At 34.9% G+C, this 23,545-nt stretch overlaps 1 protein-coding gene across 1 annotated transcript; it reads right to left on the reverse strand.

The window, feature by feature from the left end:
- Nucleotides 1-12,547: 12,547 nt before the first annotated feature.
- LOC131077630 (small ribosomal subunit protein uS9c) lies at nucleotides 12,548-22,665 on the reverse strand. Its single transcript, XM_058015173.1, has 2 exons — nucleotides 22,239-22,665; nucleotides 12,548-13,185 (listed from the first exon to the last, which is right to left on the reverse strand). Exons 1-2 carry the CDS (start codon nucleotides 22,575-22,577, stop codon nucleotides 12,898-12,900), a joined length of 627 nt encoding a protein of 208 aa, XP_057871156.1. The 5' UTR covers nucleotides 22,578-22,665; the 3' UTR covers nucleotides 12,548-12,897.
- Nucleotides 22,666-23,545: the final 880 nt, after the last annotated feature.

Here is a 23,545-nt window from a genome sequence, read left to right on the forward strand (position 1 = left end):
AAGATGATTTCTGAATGAAATGTATTAAATAAGATTGTTGTAAATGGATATTCTAATTGTAGATGTTGTTCTTGATTAGAAAGGAATTAAATGATTTAGAGATATGTATGCTATGTCTTGAGTAAATTTTATGGATAGTAGTTATTATGTTAATTATCATATATGCCTTGATTTCAATGATGTTAATCTCCAATGTTATATATCTTGAGATATGGAAGTTAAGGGAGTAGTTGTGTTAGTATGAAAATATGGCTCTTTATTATGTGGTTGTCCTTTGGTGTTGATTTCTATGTATCAGAGATGTTACCATATTACAATGTCTTGTAAATGAGGAATATGAATATGTGTCTATGTAACTTGTATTATTGAGATGGGATGTAGCAAAAAGACTATGTGATTGCTCTATGTGCTCTTATGTAAATGAACTTGATATAGAAGAACTATGCTATAAAATGTTGTATTGGTATGTGGTTCACGTTATAGATATGTTTATCATGTTGAGAATGAAATCCTATGTTTAAATTAGGGGATTGAAATATTAGATTGTATTTATTCTTGTAGAATCATATGACTCACGAACGTGTTTAGTAGATTGGAATCCTATTTGGATGTAGATAAGTACTTGCTTCTATGATCTTGCATATGGCTATGGATAGTATTCTTGATGATTTGTGCTTAGGGAAATAATTGAATGCCATTAGTAAAAGAAGGATAAATGCATTTAGTTTCATGATGTGTTAAGTGTTCAAATGAGTAAAGACGGGTATTAGAAATATTTGATTGGTATTTAAAAATGAACCTTAGAAAGAGTATGAAAGGGAATAGAGTTATAAATGTGTTAATGTTTTATCATAGTTGCATGGGAAGTAAATGTTTAGTTGGATGATAGTATATGGTGTTCTAGATGGATATGCAATGTGTTAGTTTAATGTCAAGTAGTGACGTTGAGATGCCCAAGGGAATGGAGATGCATTATATGGTTTTATTATGTATTTATGTTAATGATTAAATAGATGTTATGCTTGCGTAATATGATTCTATGGTTATGTTCTTGTTGATTTATGTATTCATGTATATAGTTAACGATGCATTGATGAATAATGGTATTAATGTTGCATTAATAAATAGTAATAATAGCGTAGTTGTAATGGTTATCTTAAAAAAAAAAAAAAAATTATCTCTTTTTGTTTATAGATTTTGGTTTATTTCCCTAGGGTATTTTGGCGGGCATTACAGTTACAAAATATAAATAGAAATAAACATAAATGAATGCATACAACAACAAAGTCATTTATGTGGGGAAGAACCTTTCAAGAGAAAAACCCCTCACTCCAAGAGATGCTCAATACATTATTCATAAATCAATAATAAATTACAATATAATTGCAAACTTCTCATGAAAGTATCACTAGCTAGAGATCCAAAGGCAACTCAATAGCCATCAGACTCTCACTATACATCACAATACATAGTTGTAATATAGTTTCCTCATAAAATATGGTCTCCTTTTGGGGCAAGAAAAGAAAACATATTATCCACCATTAGATTTGTTACCTAATGGTAAACAATCAATATATACAATAATAAATTATACATAAAATGTGGCTTTTGAGGACACTACCCATGAACCCTCATAAGAATGTGTAGCCCTCAAACCCCCACCAAGGGATCTATCCCCCCTAGATCATGTAAGGGGGATACCTTTTCTTGCAACCCCCCATACTCATTTATCAATAATATTTTTTGTTATTGCAAGGTTGAGACACCACTTTCTTAACAATTTTTACACCATTTCCAAAAGAGTTTGGCAACCAAAGCTTGACAATTGAGCTCAAAATGACTAAGAACAAGAACTAAACCTTTTTGGATTGACAAAAATTATCGTCTCACTAAGCTCCATTTCTAAAACTCAAGATTACTTGCCAAAACAAACTTCCTAGAAAGTGGATCAAAATCATTAGAAAACTTTTGAGAGCAACAAGAGTCAAGAAGCAGTAGATAGGAAAGGCCTAAAAATAGACTTCAAAAGAATCACCCTACTAGGAAAGGAAAGCTAACAAAAATTCCAATAGCTCACCCTCATGCAAAATTTATCTAGAATCTTCTTCTAGTGCATTGTTCCAAGTGTTCCAGTAGAAAGAGGAATCTTAAGGTAATCCAATGGTAATCTCCCAATCTAGAAATGAAATTATATGTAGTTCTTCATTAAATAGCCTCAAAAGTATTACAAAATAAATATTGGATTTACCTTCATTAATATGGTGGCCCAAAGTAGATAAAACGCATATCCAAAATTATTTTAAGGGTGATTGCCTCATTTATTTTAGTCACACCCATCAAGGTAGTATCATCCACAAATTGTGTATAAGAACTAAGATTATCAATAAGAGTACCCTTCAATTTCCCTTGTCAACTTATGATAATTCAACCATCGACCCAAACCTTCAACCATAAAAATAAATAAATAAGAAGATAAGGGGTCTCCTTTTCTTGCCCCTCTATAATAAGAAAATGGATATGAGGATATACTATTTATGAGAACAAAAAAGATAGATGAACTCACACAACTCATAACCCAACCAATCCATTTAGAGATAAACTCAAAAGCTTAACAAAGTTTCATAGGCCTTAGACATACCAAGCTTAATGAACATGAACTTCTCTTTGGATGTAGCCATAGAATGGATAACTTTAGTAGCAATCATAGTGCCATGAAAAATCTACCTCCCCTGCACAAACCCTCCTTGCTCAAGATAAATGAGAGATCCCAAACTTTTCTTTAATATTTCAGAAATGATTTTTGAGATTATCTTATAAGAAAAATTACATAAAGAAATAAGAAATAAGGAATCCAAAGATGAATGTTCCTTTTTCCTAGGAGTAAGAGTTGAGAAAGAAATGTTGATGGATTTGATCATTTTCTTATTATGTTGAGATTCTCTAACCACCTCTAGTAGATCCCAATTCAAAATCTCCCAAAAGGTGTGAAAATTTTAATAGGGAATCCATTGAGCGCAAGGGTCTTACCCTTTTTCGTTTGGAAAGTAACCTTTTCTAGTTCAAGTAAGGAAATGGGAGCCAAAGAAAGTTATTTATCTCTTTGGATATTGATGGAGGAAACAAATCAATAATGATCCTTTCTTTTGTAGTGGCTTGGACATCTTGCCTAGAAAATAAAAAGGAAAAAGAAGAAGTGGATTCCTTAGAGATTGCTTGAAAAGAAGATAATTCATCTCCCTGTGTAGACACAAGGGGCTCAATAACATTCTCACTTCCCCTATCCTTCACGAAATTATGAAAGAAGTGTTATTATCTCCTTTATGAAGCCAATCTATCCTAGATTTCTACTTCCAAAAGGTTTCTTCTCTAAGCTCCCATTTAACCAAATTATTAGAACATCATGCTTCTTCTTTCAAAATCTTTATAGTCGTGCCTTCCTCCTTGATCTAGAAATTGATCCTCTCAAGCTACTTTTGAAGAGCCAACTTCTCTTGGAAGATATTTTCAAAAGAAACTTTGTTCCACTTCTTGAGATTATATTTCACAAATTGAAGCCTTCTAAAAAAGGAATACATTGCAGCCTCATAATCAGGCTTCCCTTATAACCACCATTCCTTGACTTAGTTATAATGATCTAAGTCCTAAAGCTACATAAGATGAATCTTGAATGGGGGATTCTTTAGGGAACAAAAACCTGAAGAGGATAATTTAAATGGCTAGTGGTTAGAACCCTTCTACACCAATTTTTTTGAGAAAGAAGCTTTTCTATCACCTATCCAATGATAAGTCACCAAAAATATATCCATACATTCTAAAATTTAGTCTGATCTATATATTTTTATTAATCCATGTGAAAGTACCATTCTTTAGAACCACATCAACTAGGTTAAGATAAGAAATATTCTCTCTTGATAGGGAAGAGGAATGTCCTAGACAATCAATACCTCATTTTTCTCATTCAAGCTTGCTATAGCATTAAATTTTCCATCTAAAATCCAAGGAAATGATGAAACAAGAGATCTAACAAATCTAACATGAGTCAAAAGTAAATACTTGTCAATAATATTAGAGGGTGCATATACATTTGTGAATAAAATATTTTCTCTTGACTCAAAACAAGAACCCATCATGGAAATTGAGTTTTTGGTCATCAAGCTCCAAATAAAAGTGAAGTTGTAGGGATTCGAGAGGCAAGCCAATCCCTCTATGATTCCATGAGCCCCAATGCATGGAAACCGGCCTCCATGCCAAATTATAAATGAGATATCAACCATTTCATCCACAAATAACTTTTTTTTTGGATAAAAATATATCTAGTCTATGTTCACAGCCAAAATCTTGAGAAGCTTTTTGTTTAGGGATGCTACTAAAATTTGTAGCATTCCATGATTGAAAACTAATTTAAAGTGGGTAGAAAAAGGAGCATCAACAATCTTAATGACACCTAATTCCATCAAAGATTCCCCAATTAGCTTAACTTTATCTTGACCCTTCTTTCTTCCCACTTTTGGACCCTTATCATGAACTCCTTTCTTAAGAGATTTTTGTTGAAGATCTAACAAGAAGGGCCCTTCCTTTTTGTCTCATCTGTATTTTCTAGATTAGGTAAAATCTTTGAAGTTTCATTAGCCTCCTTTGACTCCCTTTAAATCTCCCTAACTTCTAGTGTGCACATAGCTTCCTAGACCCCAACATCCTTCTCAATGTATTCAAGATTAACAATATTTCCACCTAAAGAGGTATCTTGCAATACAGAAGGGGGGAAATAATTAGATAACATCAAGAAGTTACCTAAGCTCAAATCATGCAGTTCTTTTTTAATCTTGAAACTTTCAAGAGCTATTGCAGCCCCTTCTTAAAAGCTTTCTAGAACATTAAAATGGTTACTAGAATTACCCATAGATAAGTTCTTTTTTTAATAAATAGTCACCTTCCCTCTATTGTGATATCTCATTAGAATAAAACCATTCAAGTCAAGCTCATCATTAAGCGTTAGAGTTTTGCCTTCTACATTTGCATATGTTCTTCCTCTAAGGGCAACATAATGGGGAGAGGGATGTGCTGAAACATGTTTTGAAAAATTATCTAAAGATGCCCATGCTCACGACAAAGATGACATTTTAATGGAAGGGCCTCATTATTCACTTGCTAAATTTAGTTCATATTCCCTAAATGGATCTTCAAAGAATTAGGCAAGGGGTTATTAAGATCAATCTCAACATAGGTTGTGAATTTTCTCTCAAGAGTTTGATGGGAAGGGCCCAATGACTTCGCAAGAAAAACATAATTGAATGAAGAATGTGTGACCTCCAAAAATCCATAAGCAATATGAGAGGAACCCACATAGGGATTAAAGAGGAGAGCTCTATGATTGGGTCAAAACCCACATGTCGAGGCTTAATAAACAAACTAGCTTGATTAAGCCTAGTGTGTATTTCCTATTCTAGTGAAAAACTACAAAGAAGCCACTAGCAGTGGAAACAACCTCTAGATCTCCCTCTAGTTGCCAAGTATTATGAACGATTCTAAGAAAGGCAAAGAGGCTTGAAAACCAATAAACTTCTAGATCAAAGTATGTTCTTATTAATAAAGCACATCTTTAGCAACAATGTCTGGGTAAATGACTACAATAGGTCTTTCAAGGCTCATTTCCAAGCACCCATTAAATCTAGAACAATTGTCCACTTTAGATCTAGATCTAAAATCATGTGGCTTGCATGAGAAAATTTATAGTATTCATATGCTTAGAATTACATATTTAAAAGAAACTAGCAGGCTCTTTCAAGATCCCCAAAAACATCCATTAGAGCTCCTACCCAAACTCTGCCCTAAAAAAAAAAAAAAATCCTACAAAGGAAGAGAAAATAAAAAAAGTATACAAACTCACCAAGCTACCTTGACCTCTAAAGGAATAAAGAACACATTTAGTATTAGCTAAGTGTCTTAAGTAAAAAGAAATTAGATTCTTTTTTTTTGGGACATAGATTGTGAAGACTTAGAAAGACATAAAACTAATTATTAGAAGGTAGAAATAGAAAACCTAACTTTTTGCATAAACCACTTTTTTAAGTTAGATTATCAACCCATAAAAATTAAATGATTTCTTAGTCTAAAATAAACAATAAAATTCATTTAATAAAAATTGTGAGCTCCAAATTGTGGATCAACCTGCAAGAGGAGAAAACAATAGGCAAGCACACACATGAAACATTATGTTAGTAAAATCAAGAAATCGAAAAATGCAAACTAATCTAATTGTTAGTCCAAGAAATCTCAAGATTGCTAAGCCCGTCCCATGCTCCTCTATCTCTAGAGATCTTTAGGATTCAAGGTGGCTCTCATTGAAGGAGAGTGCTTGATCTTTAGGATGTCAACCTAGAGAACGAGATTAAATTGATGTGCCAAGATCAAAATGGATGCAACTAAGATCCTAGCTAAGATGAGATGATGGATGAAGATGCAAGATGCAAGATGAAGATATGAAATGAGTTCCAAATTGAAAGATTAAATGAACTAATTAGGCTAATATGAGAATGAGATATGAGAATGCTATGAAAATGATACGAATTAAGCTAGCAAGATATTCTAAACATGCATTAAAAAAACTAAGCTATAATGCAATTTAAGATGGCCTAAATGCTTGGTGATAGGGATTGAGCTCCTTGATAACCTATACAACACAATTAGACTATAGATTGGATGCAATAGAAGTGGATCCTTTGATAAGAGATAAGGGCTCAATTTATAGAGTCGGAGGCCTAGAAATGGACGGTCAAGATTGATTACCAATCAAGGGTCAAGATTGAAGGAGGAATGTGGTCCCGAGTTGAAAGGCTTAGCCTTGTGACAAATGTCACAAACGGGAGAGGGTGAGGATCAATGTGGTCCCAGATTTGTAAGCTTAGCCTTGTGATAAGTGTCACAAAGGGGAGCGGGATGAAAAGTCAATGTGGCCCCATAAGTGTGGTCCCACCTTGGGAGAAGGGGATATGTGCTCACACATGTGTGAGCAACCTAGGAAGAAACAAAATGGATTAATTAGGATATGAAGAGATTAGATAGGTTCTAGAAGGATGATTAGGAGGCAAGTGGGATATGTAGGATTTTGCAAGTGGGTGAGGGAAAATAGGAATTTTAGTTAAATTAAAATAATTTAATTTAACCAAAAGGGATGCAACTTGCATTTGTAGGATTTTGCAAGTGGGGGGATTTACAAATAAATTTTGATTTATTTAGATGCAAAGGGGATTTTAATTAAATGTAGATTTAATTAAAATTGGAAAAGGGAATAAATTTTATTTTTTTAATTAAATGTGAATTTAATTAAAATGGCTAGAAGGGGGGTATTTAATTAAATGTGAATTTAATTAAATGGCTTAGATAGAAGAAGGGTATATTAATTAAATCTTAATTTAATTAAAAATGGTAAATTAGAAGAATAGGAATATTAATTAAATCTTAGTTTAATTAATGGGTGATTTAATAATTATTAAATGAATAAAATCCATTTAATTAGTTGTGCCAGTTTTAGGTGTCTACAAAAATATTTGTATATGGAAACAAAACAAGCATTAGAGATTAAAACTAGTCACTCAAAACTGAAAGAAAATTTTGCAGTAATCTATCAAGCTTAAGGACTTATACAAATAATTTAACATTGATATTTTCATTAGAGAAGTTTATTTTAGTTTTGAGACTAATTGTAATCTATCACTAGTTCAAAATTCCTTAATCCATTTCACATAATTCCCTATTTTGATATCATGTTGTAAGAATAGAACAAAAAAATATTATTAGTCTCTTAGTTATTAGGATACAGATTACAAAGAGGTTTATTTCCTTATATAGAGAAAAGGGGATGAAACCAAATACACATGTAAAAGGATAAACACAACACAACTCGCCCAAAACACTAAAAATATAAAACTAAAAAAAATTAAAAAATATGTCACTAAGGTGACTTTATCACCAAAGTAATCTTATCCTAATTATTGTTTAATATTATTCCAATAATTTTTAGGTCACTTGGTGGTCACTTCCTATTGGATGGATTTTTCACCTCCATCTTCTCCCTAGTTCTATATGACTCAATATCTAGCTTGCTTTTACATACACTTCCATACATTTGATGGAATCATTTTCCCATAGCTTCTCTTGAAGCTCCTAATGCAATATTGTCATCTTGACATTTACACATCTTTTGAAATATCGGGTTTGTAATTGTGTCATTTCATTTACAATTTTATAGCTTATTTCTCTCATAGAAAGATCTTGCATATTCATTTGTTTCAGATTTCTAAGATTTTTATCCTTCTAGTGCAAAATATCTGGACAATTAAATGTGCATTGAAAAAATCAATGATTGTAATTGCTCAATAATACAAATTGATTTGTCATGAGTGCTTTCTTAGAAAGGCATATTTTGATCTTTTTTCCCCCACCTACCTTTTAATTAATTATGTTTGTTTCTTTATGCACAAGTCTAGTAATACCATTGTGGGTGCACCATATAGCCTTGATGTTGTTATTCTCTCTTTCACAAATTGTTAGCACTTTTAATAATCTCCTAACTAAAAAATAATCTCTATTGATTTGATATGGCTGATTTATTGTTTTAGATCATACATTGCAACACAAATCTAGTTTTTCTATGTCAATATACAAAACCTTAACATTTACTAAACAATAAAGGCAATTATAAGATCTTTTCCCACAATCTAATTTCTAAAATCTTTAAATAAGTGATAAATGTTAAGCCTAATCCTCCTTTGACAATTGCACCAAAAAGCATCTCTTGCCCAATAAAAAAATCATACATCTATGGTGTGCCTAAATTGATGAGTCCATTCCTATGAGGCCTATTGTTGACACCACCAATTCCACTATGTTGCCTATCTAGTCAAATTAATCACTTCTCTAATGAGAAAGTCTTCATCCTTTATCAAAGACTAATCAATTTGTCAATATCATCAAAGGTTAAAAACACTGATGTTGATAACATTCTAGTTAGCTTTTATGTGATGTCCCTCTTTACTAAAATCCTTTTACAAGACTCCATTATGTTTGTTAGACAAAAGACCAATGAAGAAATTGTGTCCCTTGTTGAGTTCTACTTAAAGTTCATACTCTTCAACTTCTAGAAAACAATCTATGAGCAATCCGATGCAATGTTCAAGGGATCCTCTCCACAATCACAATTAAATTGTATGTGGACCATTTTAAAACACCTTGACCTATACTCATTTCCCTTTAAACTAAAATGGTTGAAGCAATGCATAGACGACATCAATGTATGTTGGGAGCACGGTGTGATCGTTTTAAGAACTTCTACTCCCACCTCAATAACATTACTCCCTATATCAAGTTTACAAAAGAACTTGAAACTAGTAACCAACTTCCCTTCCTATGTATCCTTCTCACTAAGAAAGGAGATGGTTCCCTTAGCTATCATGTCTTTAGGAAATGCACCCACACAAACCTCTACCAACACACTTCCTTGTGCCACCACTAAGCCCAAAAGGCAAGTGTCCTAAATACTCTTCATCTTGCCACTAGGGCCTTTTGTATTTGTGATGAAAATCACATTAACCAAGAGCTTTCCCACCTTACTAAGGTTTTCAAACTAAATTAGTCACAATAAGCACATCATGAAAACTTTTAGGCAAGCCCAAGCCCAGCTGAGCTCCAAACCAAAACATTTAGACTTTGATGTTGTCTATAGTACCACCTTCCCCTACATATAAGGCATATCTAATAAGATCATGAAAATCCTTTGCACTCAAATCTCTTTTCTACTATTAGAAAGCTCATTCCATCTACCAAAGATGCCAAAGAAATTCTTCTTAACTTGGTTGTCCGTAAAATCAATTATTTATGTGAGACCCCTTCCATTGATGAGACATTTTGATTTATCTACACAACAATCAAAGAACAATATGTTAAAATTAGGCATTAAAATTAGGCATGAAAATGTCACAAATCAACACTCATAAAGAACTCTAGCACTAAGTACCACATTTGTCAGTAGGATGCTTTTCGTAGTCAAAGAAGATAGCTTCTTTGAGAGAAAGCTTAAAGATTTAATATAAATAGCCCCACTAGCCTAAATTGAGATGATACATGGAACCTAAGCCACAATTGGAATCCTTTATTAAATTCCCTTAGCTTACTTTCATCCCTTTAATCTCTCTTTTCTCTCACCCTCTTCTCTATGAATTTTTCCCTCTCTCATAGTCTCATTGCTCGCCCTTTCTCCCTCCCCTAGTATCCATATCTTCTCCTTTCCTCTCCCAACAACCCAACCTTTCCTCTAAGATTCTCCCTTATCCCAGTATCCCTCTCATCCCCCTTCTCCATTCTCAACCCCCCACCCAACAACTCTATTCACCTTCTCTATCATACCTCCTCTCCTACCCTCATTCTCCCTTATTTTTATTCCTTCTTTTGATTGTTTTGATCAATTGTTAGCTCCTTTTTATCTTCGCTATATTATTTCCTTCTTGTTTCTCTTCATTTGAGTTTGGTCTTCCCTCTTATGTTGTCATCATTCTTCAAATGACTATAATTTTTATTCTCTATCATATTTTTAATGCATGTTCTATAGTATTCTTCTTTTGGTTTCATTTACATTTTCTCTTATACACATTTTGAATTATTTCTTTATCATAATCACTTGTCTTGTTTCAATTAATTTCATTCCTATCATTATTTGCAAAATTAGTGTTATTCTTTTTAAAGAATTTGGCTCCCCCCAATTACGTCCTCTTTTGTTCTCATTATCTTTAATGTTTAGTATAACAATTGTTAGTATTTACAATAATACTATTTAACTACAATTCCTTCATATCTATAATAGTAATAATATAATAATTTCAATTCCTTTTGTAATTTTTCATCATTATGACCGTTTCTTAAAATGCCATCTTTTATTATTATTATTATTATTTTTAAAAATTTCGTTATAATCAATTCCTTACTTCTTTTGCTTTCTTTCTCACATAGTTTGTTCTTGTTAGATTGCCATCCCTATGCATAATTTACTTTGCTTTCTTTCTCGCATTGTTTGTTCTTGTTGGATTGCTATCTCTATGGACAAAATAGAACAGTCAGAAGAAGACACACTATGTTAAAGAACTCAATCCCATGTGGACACATGACGAAAAGGCTTATTTAAGGGCTGAAATAAAGGAAAAGGCTAGAATCTTAATTGCTCAGTTGAGGAGCGGGTCACATCATCTTCGATATGAAACGGTTCAATGGATAACTCCCAACGAAGAGTGCGAAGAAAGGACTTGTATCTTTTGTGATGAAAGAGCCAAAGGACTTGTATCTTTTGTGATAAAAGAGTGGTTGCAACCGAATGACACTTAATCATGAAGTGTGTGGCTTACAAGGATATCCGTAAGCAGTTTGAAAACAACCTGAAGGTAGACATTCCGGGCAAGCTGTTTGAGGAAGCAAGGCTTCACAAAACTGTGACTTTCTCAATCAAGATTCATAAAAAAAAAGAGCTGACACAGAGAGAAATCTGAATTAGTGTTGTTTTGGAGCTTTTGGTCCCTTAAACCACTTGGTCTCGTGGACATTATTAAAATCCTTCATTCATTTATTCTATGCATAATTTTTTTAAATTTACTTTTTCCTTTATATACTTGTGTTTCTTTGGCTCTAGTTCCTCCCTTAGAACCCTTATACTCTCTGTCTATTCATCCTCTTTTTTTAAGGAAGTTGCTCTGCGATTTTATATCAATTTCATCATCATTAAGTGTGATTCCAAATATCGTTTTTTTATGAAAAAATCCTACCAGAAACTCCACAATTTATTTATTGGAAGGCCAAAGTTTCTGCCATGCGACACATTAAAATCCCAATTAATAATTATGGCCCTGCAGACATTTGTAGTGAAATAATTGTCTGAAAAAACTGATGATTCTTTGAGCAGCAGAAATAAGGATGATATTGTCTGCTACCTGTGAATGCATATTCTATTGGAAAAGCAGGGAATGGCTTCTAAGGCAGAGTTGTTCGACTATACAACTAATATAATTGTGAGAAAGAGCTAATGCTCAATCCTTCAACGGTCAAGCACGGCTACTGAATCAGCAACGGAAAGACGTTTAGAATTTTGGCTATACAGATAAATTAGAAATTGTCGTCATTGAGGATTTCATAACTGATGATATAGCCTACAAACGTTATGAAATATGCCTGAAGTTGGTATTTCAAATACTCGAGCAAGTAGAAAACAACTGCATATGAAAAAGATAAAAGTAAAAATTTCAGATTGTAAGAAATGTTTCTGTATCAGGAATATCTTCTGAATCAAAGAGGAAACTTAAAATTCCAAGAGTTGTTTATGCCATAAGAAACTTTGATTAGGGCCATTCAAACGATGATGCAACTACCTTTTTCTGTAAAGGAATCGGTGTAAAGAATGTTTCTGTATTAGGTTTTATCTTCTGATTCTGAACATTCATTTTTTTTGGTAGACAAGGTTGTAGCTGATAAGTTCAAATAAAAAACATAATGGAGAAATTCTAACCAAAAGTGTTTCTAAAAATTTAACTGTCATTATCGGAATCTTCAAGAGTAAGAGTGTTAAATAACCAATATTCCTCAAAACAATAGAATAGCAGTTGTGTCCCTTGAGTAAAAAACAACAGTTCTAACATCTCGGAACAATGCTCACATCGTTCTTCTTGCTCTGATTCCTAGATCTAACCACACACCATCCAATAAATACAACCTTGAATAAGCTCTTACCATCAGAAAGGTGCTGGAGATCAGAATTTCTTCTGAACATTTACTCGGCTATATAGACACAATAGAAGAGCCAATGCAGAACCTTCCAAGAAAATAAAATTTACAACGCTGAAAAAAATTGCTTAGTAGATGTACTCAACGCTTTGAGTACTGTGGAGCTTTGCGAGCTTTGTGTAAACCAACTTTCTTTCTTTCAACCCTTCTTGAATCTCTCGTCAAAAGCCCCTGCTTCCTAAGAGGATCCCTGTTGTCTGCACTTGCTACACATAAAGCTCGGGCAATTCCTAGTAAAATGGCCTGCGCCTGGCCGGAAAGCCCACCTCCTCTTGCCTTGACAAACACATCATATTTGTTTTCATAACCTAGCAATGCAAGAGGATGTTTAAGATACTGGAGCCAAAGCGGATTTCCTTGCAGATAGTCCTGCACATCATAAACCAATAAACCAGAGAATGTTTAGGTTTCATGTCATGTCTAAAACTTTAACAATTTTATATTGAAAACAATTATATTTCTATGCACTCTTAAGAACTGCTACATTTGCCACACATGGATCTCTAATTAATAGATGCAAACAGATGTCATATGAAAATGGCACAGCTGCCCTACCCTAGTTATGACCTCCATTTTACCAAGTGCCTTTCTTTGCCCCAGTATCTCAAGGTAAATTGAAAGCAAGATCAATGAGCCTATTATTGTAAGTAAAGGTAATGGAGGATAAACCTCAGACAACCAGTGGAGCTGAGTTACGTATGACAAGGTAAGAAGGATGAAATGCATTTGAAGTGATTAAAGATTAAAAACATGTTATTTGGAAAAGGGAGTTCCATTAGTTGGGATGCAGTTCTAGCTTAAAAGACTTTAGCTTTGAAATAAAACTGGCTCTGATGGTTTTAGTGGCAGCATCCACAAACCTACCATGCTTTGACGAAGAAAGTAGAGTAAGAGAGTCCAAGAGGCACTCTTGATGCTCTTTCTAGGGCACCAATGTACCATGCTTTGAGAGTTCGGGGATTCTTGCAGGATCACAAAGTAATAGTGTCTCGTAATTTTATAGATGCAGATTTAATTTCAAGGGAAGGTTTGGATGTAAAAAAGTTTGATGGGTTTAATGTTATGCTTGCAAATGGCCACATTATTCCTCGTAAGGGACGCATACAACAACCCAACTTACTTTTGGGAAGGTTTCAAGTTAAGGATGATTTCTACGTTGTGAGATTAGGCGAAACAGATATAGTCTTGAGCATGCAATGGTTGCATACACTTGGAAAAGTTACTCAAATTACCAAAAAATGGAGTTCAAAATCAAAGCAAATGGTAAGGAAGTGATGCTTCGGGGCATTTTTAAATGAAGCTCCAAGCACAGCTGAAATGAAAAGAATGGAGATATGTATGCAATAATACAAAACCACTCCATGATGGAGACATTCAAAGAAACCCTTCAAGGTAAGATACTCCATTATAATAATGTTTGGTCCATTTTGAATGCATTCAAGGGAGCATGCCAAAGATGCCAACCATATGAGATATTAATGCAAAAAGAAAGTTTTGAGGGAGAGTGATCAACCTAGCATGGCTGTTCTGAATCTCGGAGATAAGAACTATGATACATAGATCTTTATGTGTGTTGTTTTCCACCTCAGTCTTGTTGTTTTCTGCATTTTCAGTTTGCCCTACCCCTTTGCAACAGCCACCAGAGAGAGGTTGATTGTCAAATTAGTCATTTACAGAGATCAGACAGAGAGATTTCACTTTTTATCGCCAAGTGTCATGTTTTTGCCCCAGGCTGATCTTACATTGCCAGTAAGGACTCCTAAATGGAAGTATATCGGTGAGTTGTAAGACTTAAACAATCCAAATATGAATCTTTACCTGCAGCAGTTAAAAATTCTATTGTTTCCAGCAAGGCATTTCAATCTCTGAATAATGTTCTATGTTTGCAAATTGCTAATCTATTGAAGTTAATAGAGTACTCTCTTATTAATAATAGCCTAACAAATCTAGCAGTCTCCAATTATTAAGACAGCCAAGACAGCCAACAAAACCCTAGGTATTTGTATCGTTCATGCATTTTGGATCAGCCAATAAACCCTAGGTACATCACATTATATCATATTGATAATGCCGCATCTTATGCTTGACTCGAGGATACTTTTTCATGTTCCTATTTTGTAGGGAAAATTTCTCCCAAGGGTTTAAGACTACATGTTGTCTTTGGCCTTGACAGGAAAAGTTTACTTTTTTTTAATTAAAGCTAGGAGGTTTTTGAAAGGACCTCCACCTTTTAGAAGCTAAAAGAATAGAAACAGCTAACCTACAAATGAAAAGCTTATATGTTTTTGCAATTTAATGGAAATATTTCATCTAGAAAACTCAATGTTCACTTGGCAGATTTTTTACAAGTTTTTGGTTTGTGCTTCTTAAATTCACGTTTATAAAAGGAAAACTAAGACAATTTTTTGTTTTCCTCCAAGTAATAGCTATCAATTGATAGCTGGCATAGACAAGTCCCTCAGTTATAATGTTCTGATAATCTACGATGTTAGATTCTAACAGCAGAAAACTTGGCGTGACTTCCACTTCCCAACCGTACAAGGTAGGTATAGAAATTGACATGCAATCAAATAATGAACTAAAACTACTTGCCACTTGGTATTTGGTAACATGCCCAAATGAACATATGGAAGGCACATAAAAAGTAAAGATTATATTTGATTTCAGAGAGCAGACAATAACAATCTATTGATTCCATAATCCATCTGTTACACTGTAATTGATAATCGTTTGGATATATAGGGGTATATGTCAGAAACGAAATATCAAATCATGCATACTAAATACGTAGTATATACAGTGGGCAACAAGCTAAGAGAGTGGAGTCATTATCCACTGGATATATTTGAAACTGCTCATCATCAGTAAAATTGTTGGACTGGAAGTCAACTGCTTCCTGCAATGGGACCCCAATTAGCCATGCATACCAGTCCTTGTGAATTTGTGTGAACTCCTTGGGCTCCATGTTATTGGTCTCTCCTTGTGGTGAAGTGCCTTGGGATAAAGAAGATGTGGGACATTGTAGACAGCAACATGTTTTTGTACTCTCCAAAAGGTAAGTTTGTTTCTCTTAATAGAGTGGATGAAGCTATATACAAACTCCTCCCAGCATTAGCGGAATTAGAAACCTACAAAAGGAGGCAAATGGCAACTGGACACAAATCTGGAGGCCAATGTAATCAATACCAGCCATCTGGCATCTCTTATGCCAAAGTGGTCCTGTCTATCCATGTTGAACTGTTATAGCCATCGAGATTAGTAAGTTTGATCCCTTTTTTCTAATCATCAATGCTTCATCTGGACTGTACTTTTCTTGCAGGCCTTCATGAGGCCCTTCTTCACCTCATCGTCATCAATGGAGATAACTCTATACACTTACAGCCTTTTCAAATACCAAACTCAATTCGCCAAATATGTAAACATGTGTAAAAGGGTGTTTGGATCCTACTGCTACCAGCTCAATTAAGTCCTTCTCATGAACGGTAGCCCTTGTTGATGTTATAGCAGCAGGAGATAGCTTTCCCCTGACTACTGTATTAATCATTATTAATACTTTATTCATTCTCTATTTATCGCTGACTAACTTCTGCAATCTCCTTATTTAATAATGTGTGTTAGTTTTCAACGTGTAATTATAATCTCTATTTTTTCCTTAACGGATGATTAAAGATTGTTTTCTATCGGGCTGTTGTATAAGTCACGCCCCCTTGCTATGATGTGTCACCCCAATTGGGGTCATGACCTTTCACCTTTCTTGGATGAGTATTTTACTCCTTCAATCGGGGGCCTTAGAGTTGATGATTGGGGAGTTATATACTGTACGTGCGATACCTATGATATATATATGCTGTGTGCAGTGCATATAAAATATAGCTGTGTACTTACGTTGATCTCTGTGGATTATGCTGTATATATTCGTGTAATACCTGTTGAAGATTCTGCTGTATATATATACGTGTCTTGTCCGTGAAGATATTGTTGTGCACATTTGCATTATCTGTAAGGAGTTATATTCTGTTCATATACGTGAGATAGTCGATGAATGTTATGCTGTGGTTATACGTGTGAAATCAGTTATATATATCTGCTGTAAGCACAATCAATATATTCAGATATTACAGTTGTAATTCTGAATTAGAACAGTAATATCAGAGATATTGCTCTGTACCTCTGCAATTTTAATTCTGATCTCAAAATTAACAGCCCTCAACTGGCCAAGCATGCTATCAATACACATGTAATCTCCATGGGGTTGCAACTGTCAGAATCCCCAAATCTGATTACAATGAAAACTGGGGATACAATAGGTTTGATGCATCTCACATCTGATCAAAATATATCACTAACAACAACCTTCTTCACCCTCTTCTCCTACTCCATCATGGACTTTTCCTGCCTAGATGATGCAAGGCCTAGGGGTGGTTTTGATCAAAATAGGACAAATAGCCTATGGAGGCCACCAAAAAGCCTCTTAAATACCAACCTACCTAGTCTCACACCTTTGAATAACAATCCACAATAAGTCTCAGTCACAATTCAAGATCCCCAAAAGGAGCATCAATGAGATTTAGGGGCGAATTGGTCAAGGTAGATCAAATTTACTCTATCCAGGTGTATACCCAACATGGGTTCACTCTCACACATGACAAGTCACTACACATGGGACTAAACCACTTGGTCAGGGGTGTCCAAAAGACCAACCAAGCATGTCCAAACCACAAAAACTCTGATAGTCAATCTACCAAGTATACTTCCTTTGTTAGGCCTCCACTTTCCTTGTAGCCCTATTTACGAGGATTTTGGGGTACAACTCCAAAAGTTGACACAGGACCAAGGAAACAATTTGCAGTTTCAAACACCCATTTGGAAGTACTATCCAAATGCCAAAGGGAGATTTCTAAAACTGAAAAGAGGAGGTCTGTCCTTTACAAGGTCGAATAGGCCTAATAGGGGCAATTAGGTCTGATTTGTGAAGGAAGTACTTTAAGGGTTAATGGTAGGATGATGCCACTTCTTGGGATGGTGTTGTCATGATCCAAATGCACCATGAACTCAATTGCAGGTCTTGATTTAACTCCTATGCCTGACTGTCATCAAGTGCTTCAACATAGAACAGGGCTGCCACATGGAGATGTCAACCCTAAATCATTGGCAAGAGGCTTGAACACCTGCTCCCCTGCAAAATGACTTCAAAAACACTAAATGTACATGATAACCCCTCGTTCCACCAAGTTTTAGCGTTTGGTCTCAGTGGACATGAGAGGGAAACAAAATTGAACTCAAAACCCTAGGTGGAGGAGGGTTTCAGGACAGTTTTCACAAAATGAACTCTAACTTGCAAACTATTGCACTTCAACACTCCAAACCAAAAGCAAAAGAAAGTTGATTCACTCCTCAATTCAAATCCATCAATTAAACCATTCACCCAATCTGTACAGGGCCGTACATGAACAGGAAAGCGGACTGTTTGCAGAAAAACGGTGTTCTTTATTGATTGAAAAGCCAAATTACATCCTCTCCCTTCATCACCCGCCTGATAGGGCTTATGAAGGCCTTCCCCATTGGTTACAACTGAATTTTAAACTACCTAGCCGTTGGGGAAGTTGTTTGGGTTACAAAGCAAAATGTTGTCAAGACAACTTCTTGACAACATTTGCAATTTTGACAATTTTTGTCCCTTTTGCATCATGAGTGCAATTTACTTTCAAAACACACACCTATGGTCCTAATGAGACCAAATTATTCCAAAAACATGAGAACCATCCTAAAATCTAAGTTTTGGATCCCTTTGACCATGGTTGACCAAGTGGCTTGTAAATGCCAAATCTTGAAACTAGGTCTCACAAATGGATCAATATGAACAATAGGACTCCTAAAAAGATTTAGCCAATACAAGACCCCTTAGGAGTCACAAAAAGGTTAAAACTTCATGAATTTGCATTGGGTGCTCCTGCACCACTAGACTACACCCATGTCATGATCATAAGTTGCAAGGGCTCTTGCATCTCAAGTATCCTCCACATCAAAATGAAGTATAAAGCAAATTGGGTCAATCAGTTTGAGGAATTCCTTCCTTGAAGCTTAAGATGTTGCTAAACAACACGTAGCAAGATGTATTTATGCAAATGCATTATATTTCAATGTTGTTCGCTCATCATATTAGCAAGAAATGGTGAAAAAACTAATAAAACTCCAAAAGGGTATAAGGGCTTGGAGAGGTACTGTCAGAAAAGTGGTTCAACATGCACTATCTATTCTTTGCAAAAGGCAGCTAGTAGCATCTAAGCTTGAAAGGTTGAGTAAAGAAAGGTTATGAAAGCGTGTGCCAACTTATTGGAAAATGAAATCAACCTTGTAGAAGATTCATTGAAGCCCATAAGAGATTCGTGGGGTGAGATGGGGTGTCCACATTCTTTGATGGATGAAAAGATGAGAAGAGTCAGACCTTGATCAACATTATTACAGTGTTGTGGAAAGTCGTGGATTGTGAGGGGGAGGTGAAGGATGGCAAATTCATTGCTAACATCTTCATTGCAGCCATTGGAGAAGTGGGACCTTGTTGTGTTGTTCAAATCATAATGTACAATGCAAAATGTTGAGCTATTGGGTTATTGGTTGAGGAATATGCTATTTACCAGTGTTAAACTGAGTTTGGGGACGTGGAGACAGGGAGACGGGGGGGCGCGTCTTAGGGACAGGGGTACTTGGGCCCTAAGTTTGGGAATGGCAAGGGGACGGCGGCAGGGGTGGCAAGGGGGCCGGTGCTGACATAATACATATAGTACTTGAAAAATTAGTTATAAAAATATGTATAACTGTATAAGGAATAAGTAAACACATTGCAATGATTGCATTGAACTTTGAACAATAAGTTATAAGTAGAAAGATTGTGTTGGAGTATCTTAAACGAATATAAAACTCAAGACAGTAAAAGCTCTAATAACCCCTATCATTTCAGCTCAAGGTATAGAAATAATAGCATAAATCTATTTTAATTTTGTCGTCATGAAAAACATCTTTATATGTGTAATACGCTAGACGATCTTTTATTTTTTAACAAGCATAAAAAATGTGCAAACTGAGACAATGCTATCTCTGCTATTAAGTACTGATAACAATTACAAACTGATACAAATGTTGGTACAGGGCAGCACATTGAAAAGACACTTTCTAGATTACCCAAATTGCATGAAACTAGCATCCAATAGAAAACAATAAAGGAAAATACCTTGAAAAGACAACTGGAATGATCACTATAGGTAGGGAACACACATTTTGATTTAAATTACTCTATATGACAATGTAGGTCTGATACAACTGGAAGATACATTGCAGGTCTGAAACATCACCATTGTAGGTTCAAACAACCCCTTAAAGCCTCCTAAAACTCACTCGATGCAACCATGTTCGCCCCCACACAATGCCAAATAGCCTGAGATAGACTCAACAATACCAATCAGTCTTAAAAATTTGCAAGTCAGTTTGTAAGTCCCCTTCACCATTTCTGGCACAAGAAACTTCTGCAAAATGTCCCCCTAGTGAGGAAACGTCTTGGAGACAGCGGAGGAAACTTGGTGGTGGTGGAGGGATGGCAAAGGGACGTCCCCCAGGCATCCCTGCGTCTCAGGGATGTCCCTGTCTCGAAAACGCCTGCATTTTTGGGGGGACGCATTCCCCCGCCACCGTCCCCCCTGAAACCTTGCATTGTCCACTCTCTCAATCTTATGTTGCAAAAGATTGAGAACAAAATTGATTGGATTAAACAGTTGTATGTAGGGACCAAGGAGATGTGAATGTCCATCAACAACCACCACACCTCACAACGTATTTTCAAAATTCAAGCTACTGAAGGTATGTGAAGCAATATAGAATTTTAATATTTTATGTTTTAGTTTCACTTTAAGATTACTTACTTGGAAATTTTTTTTTTTTAAACAAGTTACTTAAGTCTTAATTTGATTATGTATTACATATTCTGATTCTTCTTTAAAGTTTGTTTTCAATTATTTCATTTTTTACTTTTGAATAGGCCATTGAGACTAGTATCCCAAGATGTTTCTTTTAAATCGATCTCTCCCTTGTTTAAAGATCTCTCCCTTGTTTAAAGATTTGCATCTTTTATGAGGATCTTCTTCCTCACTTGGAACGCACGCATTTTTTAAAAGGATATTCTGGAAAGTTCTTTTGTTTTCTGTGTGGGTTATTTCAAACAACATATATAAGGTAGACTTATAAGCACCCCTAGGGTCTAATATGTCAAGTTAGCATCTTGCCAAGGTTGTGACCTAAAACGATCACTTAAATCTGCTAGGCAATAAGAACAACATAATCTTGATCATTCATAAGGCAAGGTGATTGTTATGAAAATGACCAAGCTAAATGGTATTCTAAGTTGCATAGTACATTCTACCAAGGTAGATGTGAGATTTTACCAGTTAAACAAAAGACAAGAGTTAAGGTTGTTCTTAGGTCCCAGCCAAACCAAAAGCCGACTTGGCATATAAGATGCCCTTGTGAAAGCCCACAAGGTTATCTCTTTCCATTTACGTCAAATATTGTTCAAATTGTGTACCCCTGGGTTTAGATCTCATGACGTAGCTCAAGAGTCAATTTTACCAATCCGCCTACACCTTGAGTAAATGTTCAGTAGATATAATAAATCTGAGTAAATTTTATATTAAAAAGATTATTACTAAAGAATTGTCAATCTAATCGTACTGGTTGTGGAGTAATGGTTGTGGGGAACAATTGTAAGAGTATTACCCATATTCATACCCCCCACTGCAATAAGCTAACCCATAAGTCTAACACATATGAGGTGACATTGTAGTGTGAGCACTATGGGATGCCCCAAAATATGTATAACTTTCACCAAAAACTAGATAAAATACCAACTAAAAAAATCAACTCATGGGGCAAGCGTAAGCAACTTAAGACCTAATAACGGAGCCCTAAATACAAATCTGCCTCACCATAGCGTTTAAAGTCAAATGGGGTCAGAACTCAAGAAGAAAATCTATCAGGACTTAAATAAAGAATCCACCAGCTCAAATCCCCGCCAACATAATAGTGTTTTGAAATTGGATGATATACTGTATCCAACTCGATGGGTGGACGAAATTGACGCACAAGGGCAGGTGCAAGTACAAGGTGTGCACAAGAAAATGAGATACAGCACCCTCTTTAAAACTACGGATGAGGCCAAGAGTAAGTCGCGGTATTCTCAGACAAGAAATGCATCAAAGGTAATTTACCAAAATCCTAATAAAATAATCAAGTTTAATACAAAAGTTGGGCTAATCCGCAATCTCAATTATCCGGAATTTTCTTATAAATACTAACTCACAGAAGTTAGCTCATTAAACTATGAATTTGGGGAAAAAATAAAAGCTACTAGCAGGAGAAATTTGAACTACAGAAACCTGGGCAGTGCGGTTATTGATGATGATCTGACCAGTGCCATGGAGCAAAACAACGCGTGCAACAGCAGACTTTCTTCGGCCCGTCCCCATTATTCTCTGCGCTGCAAACCCTCCCAGTAGCTTCGACTTGACATATTTTGTGAGGTCCTCTTCCTCAGCTGAACACACAGTCACTGGAACTGCTTTCAATTTCAATCCCCTTGATATTTTTTTCTCGTTACAAAGCTTCAGTTTTGGTATGTTGAGGGGCATTCCCAGCAGGGATTTACGATGGAGGGTTTGTGATGATATCGATAGAGAGGCGAAGGTTGCTGTTAGAGAACCCACTGCTATGGCCATTTTTGCCCCCTCTACGGAACTTCTGGATAGACTCTGTATACATGCGGTGATTATAATTGCGGTTTCTTTGCCCAAATTTCTATTTCCTCCGATATTTTATTTTTGTAAATCTTTTGCATTTTTATCATAGGAGGAAATACTATATTTTTTTATGGAGGATAATTCAATAATTTCTGAGAAACAAATAACAAGTGTTATTTACTGGTGAGTATTTGTCTTTGTAGTATTATAATAATACAGATAATAATAATATTTTTTAATCATAAATAATTTATGAAATATCAATTGATAAATAGATTATATAATTGTTTGAAATTAATATATTTTTGCAAGTCTTGTTAAGGTTAAAGTTGGTTTCAAGTTCTATAATACATTTAACTACTTTCAAGACACATTGTTAAATAGACACTTATTAAATGTGACTAAAGAGAAAAGCATTCATATGATTTTGTTTGATACTTGAAAATCAAATGGGATTTCAATCTAAGGTTGCAAAAATATTGCTTTGACCTAGAGTAGCTCTAAAACCTTGATTTTTACATCTACATTTTGTTTATTGTGAATGGATTGAAGCAGCCAATGTAGGGAGAATATCATTGACAACAAACATAATTTGTAATAAATTGAAGCAGCCAATGTAGGGAGAATATCATTGACAACAAACACAATTTGTACAAATGCTTGAAGTAAGTCATTTGTCATGGTTTTGGTGATTTTTTGGGGGTGGAATCTATACATGGTCAAATCATTTTGATTCTATTTTATTTCAATTGAAATTTGCTATCCATTAATTAAATAGGATTCATTTAATGGTTTTATTTATTGTGATAATTTTAGATCTACTTTTTGTTTATAGTGAATAGATTCGAGCAATAGGTTTATGGAGATTGGTTATGGTTCATCTCAATTTTGTAAAAAATTTACATAAGAAAGGTTTTGTTATGTGTTTTTGTACAAACTCTGCCCCT

This window comes from Cryptomeria japonica, chromosome 6, assembly GCF_030272615.1.
Source record: "Cryptomeria japonica chromosome 6, Sugi_1.0, whole genome shotgun sequence".
NCBI lineage: Eukaryota > Viridiplantae > Streptophyta > Pinopsida > Cupressales > Cupressaceae > Cryptomeria > Cryptomeria japonica.